Source organism: Phyllostomus hastatus, unplaced genomic scaffold (genome assembly GCF_019186645.2).
Source record: "Phyllostomus hastatus isolate PE091 unplaced genomic scaffold, TTU_PhHast_1.1 phas_contig_147, whole genome shotgun sequence".
NCBI lineage: Eukaryota > Metazoa > Chordata > Mammalia > Chiroptera > Phyllostomidae > Phyllostomus > Phyllostomus hastatus.
In genome coordinates, this window is record NW_025333603.1 from 7,529,580 (window position 1) to 7,548,334 (window position 18,755).

Below are 18,755 nucleotides of genomic sequence, written 5' to 3' on the forward strand. Positions count from 1 at the left end.
AAATATACTGTAGACTGGGTGGTTTAAAAGCAGACATTTATTTCTCTTACTTCTGGAGGCAGGGAAGTCCAACATCAAGGTTCCAGCAAGGTTTGGTTTCTGGTGAGAGCTCCCTTCCTGACTCACTTTCCAATGTATACTCACATGCTATAGAGAGAGCTTCAGTCTCTCTTCTTGTAATAAAGACATCAGTGCTGTTGTGTTAGGGTCCCACTCTTATGACCTCATTTCACCTTAATTTCCTCCTAAAAACTCTCCAAATACAGCCATATTGGGAGTTAGGACTTCAATTTAAGACTTCTAGGCACTATGCAGTTCAATTCATAGAAGGGAGGCAGGGTAGAGTCCAGGATTAAGTGTTGGAATGAAGTTAGCTGGCAGATTTAGAGACAGTAGGAAAGGTAGAATAATAGAAGACTGGAGCAAATGGAGAGCATTTTTGGGTTCTAGATTTCGAGCTGCTATAGTAATAGTTGATGACAAAGTGCAAATTATAGATAATTCTGAAATAGAGGGTAATAATCATAAGAATAATGATGCTAAAGAAGTGTGAAATTACAAGTATAGGGTGACAGTGATATAACAATTACCATTTATGAAGACAGGCTTTTTGTCAAGCCTTTCATAGATATTATGTTATTAAACACTCATGATAAATCATAAAGAGATATTATCACCCACATTTTGCAGCTGGGGAAACTTACTTAGCGGTACTGGTGAGTTGATGAAGAGAAGGTGGTTGGTTATGGGAAGTTTGTTGAGGTCCTTGTTTGAGGAAGACTACAGATACTTTAGTCTGTACAGTAGGTTCTCGAATAACATCTTTTTGTTCAATGTTGTTTATATAATAGTGTTGTTATAAAGTTGTTGAGATGCTATAGGCACCTAACTCATGTTTATATCAATTAGCCTAGGGTGAAATTGATTTTTTTCTACATTGTTTTATTTAAATTTGCAGAACTTGTCAACAAAGTTAAGTGAGGACTTACTGTATTAAGAAAACATAAACCTGGGTATAAATGTTATGACCTTTAAGTATTGCACCATAGCCTATAAAGGACTTACATAATCTTGTCCCTGGCTTTTTCTCTTACTTCATCATTTATCGCCTTCCCTCTGGCCCATAGCTTGCCACCTACACTGGCCTCCTTGCTCTTCTTTAAACATTCTAATTATACTTCCACTTCAGGGAATTTGCACTTTGTGCTTTCCCTGCCTAGAATGATCTTCTACCAGTTGTCAACTTGGCTCATTCCTTTACTTCTTCAAGCTTCTACTCAGATGTCACATCCTCAAACAGGTCTTCCCTCCCCTCCCCTCCTCTCCCCTCCCCCCACCCTCCCTCTCCCCCCTTCTTTCTCCTGTTCTCTCTCTCTCTCTCTCTCAAAAGATTTTATTTATTTATTTTTAGAAAGGAGAAGGGAAGGAGAAAAAAACATCGGTGTCTGGTTGCCTCTCGCCACGCCCCCGGCCCCCCGCTACTGGGGAGCTGGCCTACAACGTAGCCATGTGCCCTGACTGGGAATCAAACTAGCCACCCTTTGGTTCACAGGCTAGCACTCAGTTCACTGAGCCACACCAGCCAGGGTGAGACAGGCTTTTCTTGATCCCCCTGTCTAACCAGTCCTTCTGTATATCCTCTCCCTTTATCTTGCTTTATCACTCTAATACATTATTTAATATATATTCATATTAATATTTGTTATCTATCTCTTTTATCACATTGTAAAGCTACAAGAAATCAGAGACTGTTTTTGTGTCTACTGTTGTATCCTCAGCAGCTAAAAGAGTACCCAAAACATATTAGGTATTAAGAAATATTTGTGGAATGAGCACTGTTAAATGACACATTCCTAAGGATAGTTACCTCTTACAGGAGACCAAAGCTAAGGAGTCAAATTCTAATGGTGGGATATCAAGAATCATGCAGAACAGGGATTGGGTATTGGGGGACCAAAAGATCCTACAAGTGTTTCATAAATGTAGTGAGCTGGACAATCTTCACTCCTTGGCATGAGCTTAGCCTTTATTTTTGTCCAATGTTCCTTATCATTTTTCCCATTATAGTATAGAGTAATGAAAGGACATGTGGCTTTATGGTCACACACTGTTCTGTCCTATATCTGTCCTACACTGGTTTTGTGGTCTTAGGCAATACTTTTCCTTTGAGTCTTAGCTTCCCTAGTATTCATGTATGGCTCTCGTCTTTCAAACTAGATCCTGAGCTGTGAAGAACAAGAATATTCTTAGTGAGCATATCCCTCAGCTCATGAAAGGGTCATCTATGACAGAGGCCCTTAATAAAGACACATTTGTGGCAAGAAAATATGAAAAGTTTCATGGCTAATTGAGGAGTGTCATTTTTGGTTTATGCATCTGTAGTCTCTTCATTAGCTGTTTTGCTCATTTTCAAACTCATCATCATAAAGTGTTCTTCAGATGAGTGGAGAGTCTATTTATCATGTTATTCACACAGGCTGCCAATTATTCACTCATTTATCAGATACAGATTGAATAACACCTTACAGTATGTTTAAGACCTTGTTCTAGTGCTAGGGATATGACTAAGAACAAGATAAGGTACCTGCTTTCATGGAGTTTACAATGTAATATGTGTAGAGGTGGGTGTATGGTCAGGGGACAAGTACCAAGTATAAACAAGAAGAAAGCATGAGGTGATAATAAGTGTCTTGCAGAAAGCTAAAATAGAGTGACACAATAAGAAGTAATTGGGTGACTACTCTAGGTTGTAAGGTCTGGAAAGGCATCTCTGAAGAGGTACTGTTTAAGCCGAGATGTGGATCATTGGGGAGCCATGCAAAAGAAGAGTATTCTAGGCAAGGGCCATAGCTAATGCCAAAGCCCACTCACTGGCCATGTATAAATATACTAATTGGAGAAGGTTTAACATTTTGGAATTTGTTACTACTCATGATCGATCACCTTTAGAAAATGATTGAGTGGGTGGCTTGGTAATAAAAAAGATAGTCTTTTTCCTCTTTACTTTGGTTACCTTCTACTAAGTGATGAAAATGCCCATGTCCATTTTAATTATACAGATTTATTAATTGTTATGGAAGGTGGTATGTCTTGTTCCTTTGACAAGTAGTGAGTCTTGCTGTTGAACTTTGACCCTTTTTTAGTGGGAGGATGGTTCCAGTTAATATTTTAATGACTTCTGTGGTGGTGGTGTTGAGCTTTGGTCATGCAGTCAGGCATATGGTTCTCTTGTGTGGCCTCTGAGTTGTGAAGTTGCTTTTAATATGGCTTTGAATTAGTTGCACTTTTTTGTGATAAAAGGAGTAAATTCAGGGTGCTAATTGGTACTCCAGTGATAGTTGAATAAAACACTTGTGTTAAAATATATGGCTGTTGTTTGGTCCTTGGAAAACCATTGGTGGAAAGCAGGTGACAGTAGCCTTAAATTAAGGGTAGGCTGTTTTATTTTCCAGTGGGTGCTATAGAAGGAATTGAGGAGTAGCGAGTCAAGATATGACTTGGGGCAGATGACTCTTCTGCTCTGGACCTCAGATGCTACTAGAAAATAAAGGGGATTTTCTAGATTTGTAGACATCCAGATGTCACTAATTTTTTTTTCTCTAGGGTTCTTATCAGTTGATTATGCATACAAAAATTAGTATCGAAATTGGAATACAAAACAGCTTTAATGGCCAGACTTGAGTCCTAAGTGGAGTCTTTTACCTCTCACTACCCACATGCTCAGGTGGCCGTAGGAAGAATTATGACTGGGTGGTCAGAGCCTGATGGACTGATGTAATAGGCCTGCCTTGCTAACCTAGTCATAGTAGCAAAGACAACTTAGGGAGCTCATGGCATAGAAAATGAAAGTGGAAGCTGCTGGTCTCATTCCTGTCTTCCGGGAAAACTAATCTAGTGTAATGAGACCTTATGGATAATTGTCATAGTCTTCTCTTCCAGGAGAATCAAGTCTAGAATAGGGAAAACATGCTATGAATGTTTTCATTAAAACTCTTCCCTTGTGGAGAGAAGCAGCATGGGCAGAAACTGAAGAAAAACAAACACAACATTCTTTTCATGATCCTTGAGGTCCCTTTTAACTCTCTGCATTTGATATGCACCTACTACAGCTATTAAGCATGATATAATAAAGGAAAGACAAGTATTCCTCCTCTGTCTCTGCTTCATGTAACCATCAGCAGCTGTGGTAGTAAGTATCCACCTGTGCTCCTAGATTTGGTTCTTGCTAAGAGTATCACCCTCTGGGTGGTGTGTGTACTGATACTCACACAAATGTATGTACCTTTTTCTTTTTCTCACTTCCATCTCTCCTACCCTGTGCTGAGGACATTCTAAACAGTCATCTGCTCCTATTATTCCAATGAAGGAAGATAACAGAAATCTCAAAGAACTGTTGTGGGATTCAGTTATTAAAATGACATTCTGAGGATGCTTTCAAATAGCTTTCATCCTACTTCTGTTTCCCTATACAATCTCTGCACAAATGTTAATACTTGAAATATTTTCACTCTTTTGTCTTTATCCTGCTATTTCAATGTTTGGTGTATTCCCTTAATGCAAGAGGAGTCACATCCTCAAGACCTTGGAGTTGGAGTGAGAAGAAAGCCGTAGGACATCATCTTCGGAAGGAGTTAAAGTGGTCATCTACTCTAGTCTCATTTTATGCCTGGGGGAACTGAGGTGTAGAAAGGGGAAGTTAAATAGCCTGTTAGGCCTTAGCTTCTTCACCCCAAATGATCAGGCTGATGATTTCTGCTTCAAAGGGCTTTTGGAGAGGGACAGTATGGTTAAATAAGATAGCACATGTGAATACTGAACCTGGTGTAGTGCAGGTGCTCAGTGGTTTCTCTTTCCCAGATCGTTGAGCTAGTTAATAGATGAGTCAGGACTTAGTTCTCATGTGGTTCTTAACTCCAAATAATGTCTTTGAACATTACTCAAAAGGTAAGAGTCAATATGGTCCTCAACATAATGTCTCATTTCAACCTAGTTCATCTGTAAAGTAAGCTAGGAACAGTGCCCACTGGCTTACAGATGCTCAGTAAGTCCTTTAAATGGATGGAAGAAGTGATGCAGCCCCTTCAGGAAGAGATGAATCATTTCTGGTGGGGGACTTCTTTGGCTATGTATTTTTATTTTGGAACTAGAAGAAAGCAATAGGTTTTAACCTCCAGATAATTTGCTGAGGTGTCATTTGAAATGGTTGTTCTGTGACTGTGTTTTCTTAATGGTGGCTTTTTATTGATTAATATTTGTGAGATTTTAGCAGTGTGTCAGAGACCTTACATAACCTATAAAAGACAGTTTTCTGCAAACTTTATATATGCAAGTAAATATTCTAAAAGAATCAGTTAATTTTCTTCAAAATGCTTTACAAAACAACTGTTTTTTTTTCCACAGAGGATATTCGTCTGTGAATATGTTTTACCATTGTAATCAGAACAATATTTGATAACAAAGATACATCATTCTTAAAATAATTCAAGATACATTTTATTGATTTGTCTATCAAATTTCTCAATAATAAATGGATATAATCAACATTTCAACATTTCAGCATTTCAACATTTCAAGTGCATTATTTCATACTGTTAAATTTAATTATAGTGAGTGTTACTAAGTTTTATAAAAATGAAATTTAGGAAGTAATTGGGTTGGTAGATATTTTAGTAAGTGGCTACTGAAAAGTGGTTTATTTTAAGAAAAGGATATTTCCCTAAAGCTATTTATTCTGGATGAAAGAAGAAACTTGTCCCCAATTAAAACATTGAGGGAGATCACAACACATCTAATTGGATTGATATACCAAACCCACTTATATAGTTTACTGCCTATTGATAGGTCCGTGACTACTGAGATTAGCTTGTTAACATCACACTTTGAAAAAGAACTGCAGGTATTCTCTGTGGTTGATTTAATGGACACTCAGAAACTTGGTCAATAATTCATGGAATAAAATCAGTGTATTTGTAAATGTAATTTTGGGGATTTCTTCATATTTGTTTCAGATGTGTGGATTATGTTTTGACACTTTTGCTATGAACTACTTGATGAATCACAATATATCACTATCACCACTAATTACCACATTTTCATTAATCTTAAATACTTTGGTTAATACATTTTGCTGAATCCAATATATCACTATATTGATGAACAGTAATTATAGACATAAGGACACCTGAACTTTGAAATCATCATGAAAAAAATGTTATTAAGAATTATGTGAAGCCAAATGTTTGTTTATCTAGACATATTTAATTGCCAGCAAAAAAGCAATTAAAAATTGCTATAGAGTAAGAGGCCAACCTTCGTTAAATGTGGTTTTAAGATTGTTACAGAACTTGTGGTGATGATAACATGGTGTCTTGGAGGATGTTAACAACTGTAGCGGAGTGTTAATTAAGAATGATGTAATCTGCAGCTCGGAATTATTAGTATCATATGTTAGTTTAGCTGGACAGGAGCAAGACCTAGTTTCAGTTATGATGAGGGCTCAAGTTGTATTTATAGTTGGAAAGATTAACATTTTCTTTTTATGCTGTTCTTGAGACAATTTAAAAATCCTGAATGAAATACAGTCAAATGTAAACATAAAGTCCCTACTCATTTACATATGTGCCAGATTTTCAGACTGATTGCTATTTGAACCTAATCTGTCATTGCTGGCTGCATTAGCTACAACAAACATTACATTTACATATTGATTTCTTATTTTGTTTTAGTGTAAATAATCCATAATTACAGTAAATTTGGTCTTTTGTTGACAAGAGCTCATATGACTGTAAGTTTAGAATGGAAATTTAAATCACAGTATGTCATGATTTTTAATTTAAAATCTTGATATATCTGAAAGGATAAAAAGATCATTGCAGATCATAAAATATTCCCAATGAAACAAAAGAGAGAACATTTTTTAAGGCCTTTTGGAATGATATGAATTGTAAAGTATTAGTGAAAAAGTCAACAGCATATTCCAAATTTATTTACATTTTTATAATAAAAAGTCACAGTAATTTGAAAGAAATTACTGTTTTGCTTCAAAATCGGGTCATACTTTAAAAATAAAACTATTGGAAATTAGCCTTCTAAGCCTATCATTTTACATTGTTATTTTTGTTTAAAATATCCAGTGCAAGAAAACAAATAGAATATGCACACAGCAGGGATGAAACAGGTTTTTGATTTGTGTATTGGTGTTAATACTTGACTCATCTTAACTGCGTACACAGCATTGATCTGAGAAGTTAAATTTCATGGACAACGACCCATATTTTATCAGTGGACATACGGTCTTATTAAGTAGCAATAGTAACAAATTCATGATTTTTCATTTACATTAATGAAAAGTATATTGTATTTTTGAAGTTAAAGTATGGGCTCATTTAACTGCAACATGATAGCTATCAGATTGTTCATCTTTTTATGGTTTACAATTTTTTTATGGAGATATAATTTACATACAATAAACGCACAATTCTCAATCATTCCTCATTTATATGACTTTTAACAAAAGTATATTATTTTCTACCATGGATTTTAATTTGCATGTGTATGTACAGTTGTTTACAGCCAGCCAGCCATTTAGAAAAAAGCCTGTGCTGAACTGATGGCAGCTATTTACTTGAGTGTTGTGAATACAGAAGCCCTAAAAGCCCCTGGGTTAGTCAATTTAGTCTGCTATAACCTAATACCATAAACTGGGTGGCTTAAACAACTGACATTTAGTCCTCACAATTCTGGAGGCTGGGAAGTACAAGATCAGGGTACCTGAAGGTTTGCTCCCTAGTGAGAGAGCCCTTTTTCCGACTTGCAGATGGCTGTCTTCTCACTGTGTTCTCACTTGGCAGAGAAAGAAAAAACAAAAAACTGTAGTCTTTTTCTCTAATAAGAATGCTAATCCCTTTTTGGAGGTCCCACACTCATGACTTCCTCTGTCTAAATTTAATCACCTTCCAAAGGCCGTAACTCTAAATACTATCACAATGGAGGTTAGGCTTGTAGCATGAATTTGAGGTGGGGTACAAGTACTCAGTCCAACAGCCCCTGAAGCCCAAGATTTAATTTGTTGTTTTCCTAGTCTAGTTGTTTAATCTTGGTAGATTTGTACTTTGTAACAGTGAGTGCTTCCCTCAGAACGATTACTGGTTTAATAGGAAGGCTGTGGCTTAGCCTGGTCAAATCTTCTACACGTTGAAGACTTTAAGCGGATTCTTAATTCAAGGAATTGCTGAAGAGAAATCCTTAAGTTACTTTTATTTTTGATGGAAGACAGCTTACCGACTACTGTTCTACCCTGTGAAATGGGCTTGCTTCTATTTGGCAGTAGGGAAGCCAATTCCTCTTTTTAACCAGGAATAATGACAGGTGTATAGCCACATGATGACCAAATGATTGTTCACTACTGTAGTGCAGCTTTAAGTTAACCTTGGAAAATCACTGCATCCTATGTGATAAAATAGCCATGTGCTTTGGTCATTAAGTGCTCTCTCAAAGTGAAATAAAGTCAATCAAGACAGTAAAGACTTACATTTATTTTGTTAATGTTGTTGCTTTTATCAGTACTGGGCATATGGAGGCTAAAAATGTGCCCTGGCTGGTATGGCTCAGTGGATTGACTGCTGGCCTGAGAAGGGAAAGGTTGCTGGTTTGATTCCCAGTCAGGGCACATGCCTGCGTTGTAAGTGAGCAAGGTCCCCAGTTTGGGGTGTGCGAGAGACAACTGATTGATGTATCTCTTACACATCTCAATGTTTCTCTTTCTCGCTTTCTTCCTCCCTTCCCCTCTCTCTAAAAATAAATAAATAAAGTCTTAAAAAACAAAAAATATATGGTGTTTTAAGTTTGCATGTATAAGAATGTAGCTTCGTTTATTAATTATAACTTTTGTGTTAACATTTGCTATACATTATTTTCCCCTTATTAAAAAAACTGGAAAGTTACTTGAACAACAATTAAAATTTAAAAAAAATGTTAAAAAACTGGAAGGAAATATAAAATGCATTAAATTAAGTCAGTAAATTACAATGAATTTGGTACACATTAGAAGGCAGGTATTTTACAGATGACTTCTCTGTTCCTGGTAAATGTTCACAGTTAAATTGGAATGGGATCTCCCCAGGCAGAGGTAGACATTCTGTTAATGAAAGATCCTGGAAGCCCAAGACTTGTGGACAGAAAAGGAAGCAGAGAAAGGATGTTTTACTGAAAAGTGTTTCTAGAATTGTTTTGCTGGCTTAGATATTAATGCTTAGCTATAATACTGAAAACATTTTTTAAAGATTTTATTTATTTTTAGAGAGGGTAAGGGAGGGAGAGAGAGGAGGAGAGAAACATCACTGCGTCGTTGCCTTTCAAGTGCCTCCTACTGGGGACCTGGCCTGCAACGCAGGCATGTGCCCTCTGACTGGGAATCAAACCAGTGACCCTTTGGTTTGCGGGCCAGTACTCAATCCACTGAGCCACACCAGCCAGGGCTAATACTGAAAATTTTAAGGGAGTAGATATCTGTCTAATCTCTGTCTTTCTCTCGTTCTCTTTTATATCCTACCTATCTCCCTCCTCCCCCTACTTTTAAAATTAAGAACCTGGCCAGGAGAATTATGAAAATGTCTAGCACTTTGCCTAGTAATTGTTTTAAAATGTTCACATTCATTGCTTTATGTTGTATTACCAGTATATGGTTTTGGTTTGTTTGTTTTTGCAAATAGCCACTAGCTCAAAGCTTGGGAACAATGTTTATGGTTCTCATTACATTTTAAACATTAATTTCAGTCTGACTTGAGGGTAGAACAGTGGTAAGTTTGGATGGCAAGGTTTGAAAGGTAAGTGTGAATGGTTTTGTAGAAACAAAACCATCTCATTGTTAATGAATGCAAATATTCAAACTGAAAGGAAAATCATAATGGAGAATGAAAAATTAAAAACAAGTGAGAATAGTTATTCTATTAAAACATCTATTGCATTGGGTTAAAATTCAGATTGCATTTGAAAAGCTTCTACATTTGCTTGCATTTTTCTTTCTCTAATTGGGGAGGAAACATGCCATTAAAAAACAAATACCCTTTTCATAATATTTCTTATCTACGTACTTTGGTTGGCAGTGATCTTCAGAGCTACTTTAAGGGTCAAAATTTGAAGTGGTATGAATAACTTTGCAATTTGAAGGTAAAAGAGAGCATGCTTGAAGGTGGGTTAACTGTGGCTAACTATCCTAACCACCCATTAGAAGACACTGTTAAGGAGAAAATTGCTCCTAATTCAGCAACTGAAGACTTAACTCATTCTGCTAAGCAGCAGCTAGAATCAGTCTGCCAAGATAATATTTTAGCAATAGTCTTTGCAAATCAGCATGATAAATTTCTTACAGCCTTCCCTGCTCCTTCCCATCCCTCTACCCCCTGGGGGGGTAAGGGAGGAACTCATGAAACAAAACTTACTCAGTTCACATGCCAAATTCTGTGGATTTCTTTATATTTTTATAGCATTTTAGGACAAATGGCATTAGAGTTCTTAGCAAATTACCATGTATGAGTTGTTGGTTTGCTTGTCTGCTCATCTCTCAATAAACTCAAGGCAAAGGTATGATCTGAACTGGGTCCCCTTCTCCTGTACCTGGAGGACAGAATATGAGTTAGACCTGGGCCACTGCTACTTATTTTGTGTAAAAGGAAAATGATAACTTCTTAAGTTGACAGGAAACTCTTTGCCTATTATATAGTAGCATTCATTAAAGGCTAGTCATTATTATTAATGGCTAAGTGAATGAATCAAGCTGAAGCCTGAGGTTGTAGATAATACTCTCATCCTATTTCTCCAACCAAAACATCCTCATAGGGAGCATGAATGGGATATATCAACCCCAAAGAAGACCTGTGTAAAAAAGAACACTGAGTCTGGATAACATCAGGCATAATGTACAGTATATTCAATGCATCAAAACAGATTTTATCCTTTATGGCCTCCTGCAGAAGAAAGGAACTAAAATGAAAAATAAGTGCTACAAAAGCACCATGTATCTATTTGTTAATGTTTTACTGTCACTATAGGTTTTCAAGTATAAAAATCCCTCAAAAGTGTTCTATTATTATTAAGTCATAACATGTCACCTTAAAACTTACAAACATAAAAATTCCCACTTGGCTTTCTAAAATTTAATATTCATAATGCAGTGAACTAAGGAGTATTATCCTTTTTCTGAAGAGGAAACTGAAAATTTGTAGAGTAATTACGTGCCTAAAATTGGGCCTTGTATGAGGGTGGACCCAAAAAATAACTGGAATTTATTTATTAAAAATTGTGTATTTATTCTTATATGTTTAAGCTTCAGTCACCTTCAAAGTACTCTCCATTTGATGCAGTACACCTATTGAGACTTTTTTCCCACTGCTCAAAACAGTTTTTGAACTCATCGGTTTTGGTGCCTTTTGGTGCTTCTGCCATTTTCTGTTTCACCTCTTCTGCAGTGGCAAAACATTTCCCTTTGAGGACTTTATTCACGGTGAGGGGAGAGTTGCTCAGGGCAAGGTTGGGTGAACAGAGAAGGTAGGGCACTTGGTTGTGCTGTTTTTGGTCAAAAACTGCTGAGCACTCAGTGCTGTAGGGGTAGGTGCACTCGTAAATCACCCATCGTTAAATGAGCAAACACATTGAAAGGGTCTTCAAAAAAATTCACTGAAGTGAACACAGCCTCTCACCACAACACCAGCTGGTGCTGATACAGATGGGTTCCTAGAACACTTACCTAACAGGGGAAGCCTGTACTATAAGGAGCCTGCCCTGAAGACAATTCCAGGGTTTTTTTGCACATTCCCCATCCCCCAGACAATAAATACCACTGAAAAGAATATGTGATTGATATTTCAAGGTTGTATAGCTAGCAAGTTGTAGAGCAGGGATTCAAACCTGGCTCTGTGACTCCAGAGCAGTTTAAAGCCATAAATGTTTTTTCTTGCCAACTTGCCCTCCTCAGGGTTATTGAGGAATTGTAGAACTAGACTAAATTGGTGTTCATCTATAGTTTGACAACACTGGTCCTGGCAAACCTTTCTGCAGTTATTGCACAAGTCTGCCAGTCAAGATCAAGAAACATTCCTAAGGAATTGCATAAAGGCAAGAAGTAGTATTAAACACATGCATAGACTCATATGTGAAGCTAAAGGAGGATCTTTATAATAATCAAGACTTCTGGAATTCTAAGCTCCTTAGCCTAGCACTTGAAGCCCTAATATGTAAGTCCTTACTGTTTTTCAAGTTTTCTCTTTTACAAACCCATCTTCACATTCCCTTAAACTTCTTCCTCATTGCTTTTTACACCCTTCTCTATATTCTCCCGTTTCTATCTCTGCTCAAACTAATCTGTATAAAGTCATTGCCCATATTCACTGGCCAAATTACTATTCTTCTTCATAGTACTTCAAAATATTACTCTTTCCCACATCTGTACAGTCCTCACATCTGTTTTAACCTCTGTGAATAGTCTTTCTTGAGGTCAGTAGTTATGTCTTTTAATTCTGTATTATTACAAATCATGGTGGAAAGAATAAATGAATTGTGAACTGCTAGCAGTTGTTCATGTTTTTATCCCCAAAGCAGCTTAGCCATTTGGGAGATAAGATGCTGATGTGTAAAGAACATAGAAGTAAATGCAGCTTAGAAACTGAGTTTCATCTTTTTAGAGCTGCATAACCTTGGGCAATTCCCTAACATTTGTGAACCACAGTTTTGTGAATAAAATGGCACAAGCAGGCAGAAAATATGAGAATTAGCAGTTTTTTTAATATGCAGTTTAGAATATGCAGAGCTATTTCTTAATATCTATAGGATTGAATTGAATCACCTTTAAATGAGAGTTGCCAAGAGGAAATACTGATGGATAATAAGATAATTACCCACAAAAGGTTTGTAGTCTTGAATTTAGGACTTCCACACATGAAACAAAGCAAACTGTATAAAACACACTATAATTAAGCATTAAATAAAGTTTGTGATACAGAAATTCAGAGAAAAGGAGGTCTCTAATATGTACAAACAGTAGGCTATGAGGTGGTCTGAAAGCTTTGCAGTATTTGGGATGAGGGTGGCGGAAGGGAAGGAGGGTGAGAACAACATGAATAGTGATTGGAGTATGGTGTGATGTTTTTGACATGGGCAAAGTTAGCCTAAACTTAGCTAAGTTTTAGCTCTAGAGCAAAAGCCAAATTTTAGAGAATAGTTGCGAAATAGATCTACCTTTGAAAATCCTTGAAATGCCAAGTACTTTTTCATTACTTGGCACTCCCCACCCTGAATTCATTTAATATGTATATATTGAACATTGACTCAGCCAGCTGTTTCAGCCTCACAACACCATTCATGCACTCCTCTTTGTGGTCACACTGAGCTGTTCATGATTTCCTGAACATGGTCATTCTTCTGGCCTTACTGTGCGTATCGGCACCATTTGTCATAATTGCTCCTAATTGAAAGTTACTCTTTTGGTCCCCCTGTACTAACCTTTTTTGTTTTTCTCTTAGACTCACTGACCATTTACCAATCTTTTTAATACAGGTTCTTCCTCCTGTGCTTGATTTCAAATTATTGGCATGCCCCAGGGATCCATTTTGACTTGTCTCCTTTCCTCTAAGTAACGTATTTTTCCAGGTGATTTCTTTTAGCCACAAAATCTAAATACTGTGTATAATGCTGTCAACTGTCCTGCTCCAAGCTCTTACTTAACTTTCAACTCCCATGTAACTGTGCATCTCTTTTTGGATGTCTGGTAAGCATCTTAAAACAGTATTTCTAAAACTTCTCACTCTGTTTCCCCACAGTCTGCTCATACCCCAGTTTTCTTTGTTAAATGCAATTCCATCCTTCCATTTGCTCAGGCCAGAAACCTTGGAGTTTCAAGGCCTTTCATAGGTATATCTATTTCGTATTCCATCAGTAAGTTTTCTGGCTTCTACCTCTAAAATACAAGTAAACCTTATTGCTCTTCACTGTCTCTGCCTCTTTCACCCTATGGCACGGGTAGGCAGAAAAAATGAGTTAGTGCCATCACCTCTTGCCAGGACTGGCCTCCTGTCTGCTGTCCATGGCTTCATTCCTGACTGTAGCCAGGGCAGACAGACTAATAATTGTATAAGTATAATCGCAAGTCAGATCTTGATTATTTCCTTGTGTAAAACCTCTCCAGTGGTTTTCTTTTGCAATTCCTATAAATGTGAAGTTCTTTACAGGGTCTACAAGGACCTATGTAATAAGATTCCTGTTATCTCTTTCTTTATCATACCAGCCTCAACTTTCTCAGAGATGCTTTCCCTAAAACTATTTTGGTGAAAATAATTTTCTTCACCCTGCCCCTCACCTTTATCTTTTATATTGTAATCCTGTTTTATTTTCTTCACAGCTCTTAGTATTCTATAAAATTCTACACTTAATTAATTGTTTGTGTCCTTTACTAGAATATAGGTTTCATAAAGCAGTGACCATGTTTTTCTTGTTCACCTCTGTATCCCTAGCAACTAGAACAGTGTCATAAACATTGTAGGTGCTTAATAAATATGTTAACAGAGTGAATGTGGTATGTTCTTCCATTTCTTTGTCTAAAAAATGCCACTTGTCTCTTCACCGAGCAAAACAAAAATTTTATACCTTCCAAATGATCAACTCAAAAGTTCTACTTTACCCTTCGTATTTTAACTTATATCTATATATCCATTTCTCTCCCTATTCTTCCCCGTCTCCCCACCTCTTCCTTTTTTCCCCTCCCTTTTCCCCTCCCTTTCTTTCTCTCCCTCTCCTTCCTTCTTTCTCTGAAGCTCTCCCCTAAACTCTTCCCCCTCTCACTGGGACAGAGTTTAGCACTTCCTTCTTAGGTTTCGTTGTACTGTCCCCCACCTCCCAGTTTCTCAGTTGTATCTATTACATTATATTATGGCCGTTTATGTATTTGTTTACATTTATAAGATTGTGAAGCTTTTTATGAATAAGAACTATGTATTATTTGGGTTATTTTTTTAGCACTTGGAATAATGCAAAGCATTGATTTAATATTGATAACTCAATAAATCAAAATCAAAATCTCAATTCTTGTGGTAGTTTTCCAGAAGGCAAGACTGCTATTTGAGATTCAAAATTGAATAAGACTCTTGCCTTCTGGAAATTCACAGTTTATTCATTATTTATTCAATATTTATCTGCAGTATGCAAGACATTATGCTTGGTGCTAAGGAGACAGTGACAAAGGTCCTTGCCTAAAGGAACTATTTTTGTGGAGTATCATTCCCTTGATTTTGATTAATAGTATTTCATGCTATGTCTTAATGTTTCCTACTTAATTTTAGTCTGTAATCAACTTGTGAACTCCATAGGAGATAATAGAACAAACAGATTAACTGCCTAATTCTAATTTTAGGTTCCATGTGTGTTTATCACATAATTACAGATTGGCAAAGGAGGAATGATGAGGCCAGAATAGTAGAGCACACCCAAAATATTTTCCTAATCCCATAAATATGGCATAAGTACACTTGAGGGTGGTGGTACTAATCATAAATAATGGTGATATATTTTTATCTTTAATGTTGATAGTACTTCTTAGTATTGTCATAAACAAATAGAACCATGATTTAATTCTTCTTAATTTATGTGGTTAATTTCATTAACTCTTTATGGCTCTGACACATTTTTAATGTTTTGGAACTTTGGCACAGAATTTAATGTTGCTCTGAATTCTCTAGTTTCTGAATTCTATATATTCCTTAATCCTAAGTGAAAGCACAATTATTTTAAAGGAATTTTGATGTGCATTTAAAGTTCTATGGATTTCAATACTTTGTCAATTTTGACTTAAACTATATATTTATTCTTATATAACATTCATGGAGACAAACAGTAGTTTCATATTTCTTTTCTTCCAGAATAGCGAGTATATATTTTAGTAACATATTTGGAATTTGATGTAGTTGAAAAATTTGGTTCTTTTGGAGGAAATACATATGCAGACAATAGTATATGGCTTGTAGAAAATTCTTATATATGCAAAATACTTGGATTTGAAGTTTAAAAAACCATGGTAGAGAAGGAGTTAACAGGTTAGCTCTCCTTGGTTGTTCTCAGCATGCTCTTTTGCCTTTAGGAGCTGAAAAGATGGTAACACTGGGCCCAGACATGCCTGTGTGGAGGTTATGGTACTCCTGGGGTTTTGCAGCTAGCTGTAAAGCAAGCTAGAACTTGTTCATCTCAAGAGTTCCTTGTTTTTCTCTCAACCCTTTCAGTGCCCTGCAGGAGTCATTAAATCAAAACTTCATGCTGATCATCACCCACCGAGAAGTCCAGCGGGAGTACAACCTGAACTTCTCAGGAAGCAGTACCATTCAAGAGGTGAGTTATGTCTCACAGCTAAGGAATAAAGGTAGCTCATTATAGCTAATGTTGACCCTGTTAAAGAGGGCTTATCTGTTCTGGTTGAAAATTCTCTATGTTTCATTGTTGGGTTCTTAATTTTAATTAACTGGAGCATCATGATTACTGTAGACATATTAAATGACTTGACCTAGAAAAACATGTTGTAAATGGGAGCTCTTGATAATTCTTAAAATAGGCACCTTAAAACTCTGTTTAAAATACTCATTATTATGTAATATATTTCATAGTTTTGTGGTAATTGTTCAGAATATTAATTTGGAAATTTTTGCTAGCATGAATTTTCTAACATGCTTATATTTTATTTGAAAGGTTGCTTTCAAATATATTACTTAAAATGTATACCCTGTCTGTTTCCAAAAAGGATTTGAGAGACCTTTTCTTAAGCAGCTCAGTCCCAGTCTTGGGCAGTATTTGAGAGATGCTGATGGAAACCTTCAGTTATTTAACTCAGAGTATCTGTGAAGAGTCTATTTATAGTCAGTTTTTTCTTCAGTGTGGCCAACCAGGGCCACTGTTTCAAAAAGAACCTCCCCCAAGAGAGGAGAAGTATCTTCTTACCTGTGACCCCACCTACCTAAAAGCCAGTAATTTATCTCCATTGGGAAGAAAGTGTGTAAAGGTTATGGCAGGACTTGTGTTTAGAAACACTGAAATGATGATTATGTCACATTACCCTTTATAAGTTGTGAAGACAGCAATCATTTGTCTATTAATGTTTTTATAAAGAGAATTAATCATACTTAATCATGGACTATTTCATAAATTTTTTCTTGGACTATATTGCTTAGAATAATTACTGGCACATTGAAAGAACAAGTTGTTTTCATCCTAATCATTTTTCAGAAGTATATGAATTGTTTCAGTAATGGCTAGACTATTAATGTTTCCCTTTTTTTTTTCATGTTTTGTCCATGAATTTCAACTTCTGAATATGTTATAACTTATTGCTTGAAGTTTATTTTCTGTGTTTATCACTTGAATAGTTAGTTGACTAGTAACTAAAACCTTTAAAACTTTTCTTGGCCCCTAATTTGAATGAAAGGTTTGAATTATCTGATTTTTTAATCATGGTTTAAAATATATTAATTGCCGTCTCATTTTTAACCTCTACAATGGGTGTCCTACCCTCTAAATTTAAATTTTTAATTCCTTGAATAATCATTGTTTTTGCACAAGAAGTAGTGTTTAACTATGGCTCTATTACAAAGTTATTCTGGGAAGTTTATGTTGGTAAAATTTAAAGTATATATTTAGTATAATCAAGTGAAGAAATTCAGTTTCAAAATAACTCCAGTTCAATCAAGAAAAGCAAAGATGAGAAGAGGTAATTTTTATTCCATTGGCTTATTTCCTTAATTGGAGACAGTTTTGATTTAATGCATTAAGGACAAATATAAACTGCTTTATTTTTATTTCTGAATGAAATTTTTATTGATAAAATTTTACCTTTTTTTTTTATATCCAGTTTCTGTAGTTCGAGTGTATTTCTGCTTTCTCCCACAAGAGGGCAGAAAGGACTATTAAACTGATAATCTAAAAAATGCCTTTCAATGTTTTCAAATTAGTTTCTCTTATATTAACAAAAGGAGCATAATGGCCAAGTTATTGTTTGATTTACAGATAATTGGCATATTGAAGGGAGGAGACTTAATTTCACCCTTTTAAATTAAACAGGGAGATTTAAAAAGACATAAAATATTCATTAATGTTCGGTGATTATAAAGTAGTGCCATATATTTATTTTGCCTTTATTACTGTTTCGATGGGAAAATACTGCAAATATTTCCGAAATCGAGTTGGCCATACTGACAAGTTGAAATGTTTAAGCGGTGTTAATGCAATCTGCTCACACCTGATATCCTATGCAGAGTGATTCAAAATGACTACATCAATTATTAAAAGAAATGTTTAAAATTCTGTAAATGTGCCATGATGCGTCACAGTTGGCTGCAACTGTTCTTCAAGGCCTGCTATTGAGATTATCAAATACATTTTAAGCTTCAAAGACTTAAAAACAGTAAACCTTTCTTATACCATTTTCTAAATGAAAAATGTCCCAGAAATATTTTTGTAAAGACAGATTGTCTTATGTATTTCTTGGCAAGAGCTTGGCCTCTTCTCCTATTTCATTTTTCTTTTTTCCCCCTTTTTTGGTTGATTTAAAATAATACTTTGAAATGCTTCTTGCCAGGCAAAAGTAAATCCAGTTGTTTCTGATAGCAGTTGCTTTTTTGTGTGAAGACCAGGTACACGTAGGCTCTTTCATTCTTGTGCAATTTAGAAAGAGAATGTGGACTATTTTCTCTAGGCCTAGGATCATACTCTGTAGACCTAGTCCTAAAACT

General features: G+C 36.0%; 1 protein-coding gene across 1 annotated transcript in view; it reads left to right on the forward strand.

Moving 5' to 3' along the window:
* Window positions 1–18,755, forward strand: part of FAF1 (Fas associated factor 1) — a 412,428-nt gene that overhangs the window by 158,455 nt on the left and 235,218 nt on the right. The window contains exon 7 of the mRNA XM_045857312.1: window positions 16,260–16,365. Coding sequence (XP_045713268.1) covers window positions 16,260–16,365 — 106 coding nt within the window. The remainder of the gene's footprint in view (window positions 1–16,259; window positions 16,366–18,755) is intronic.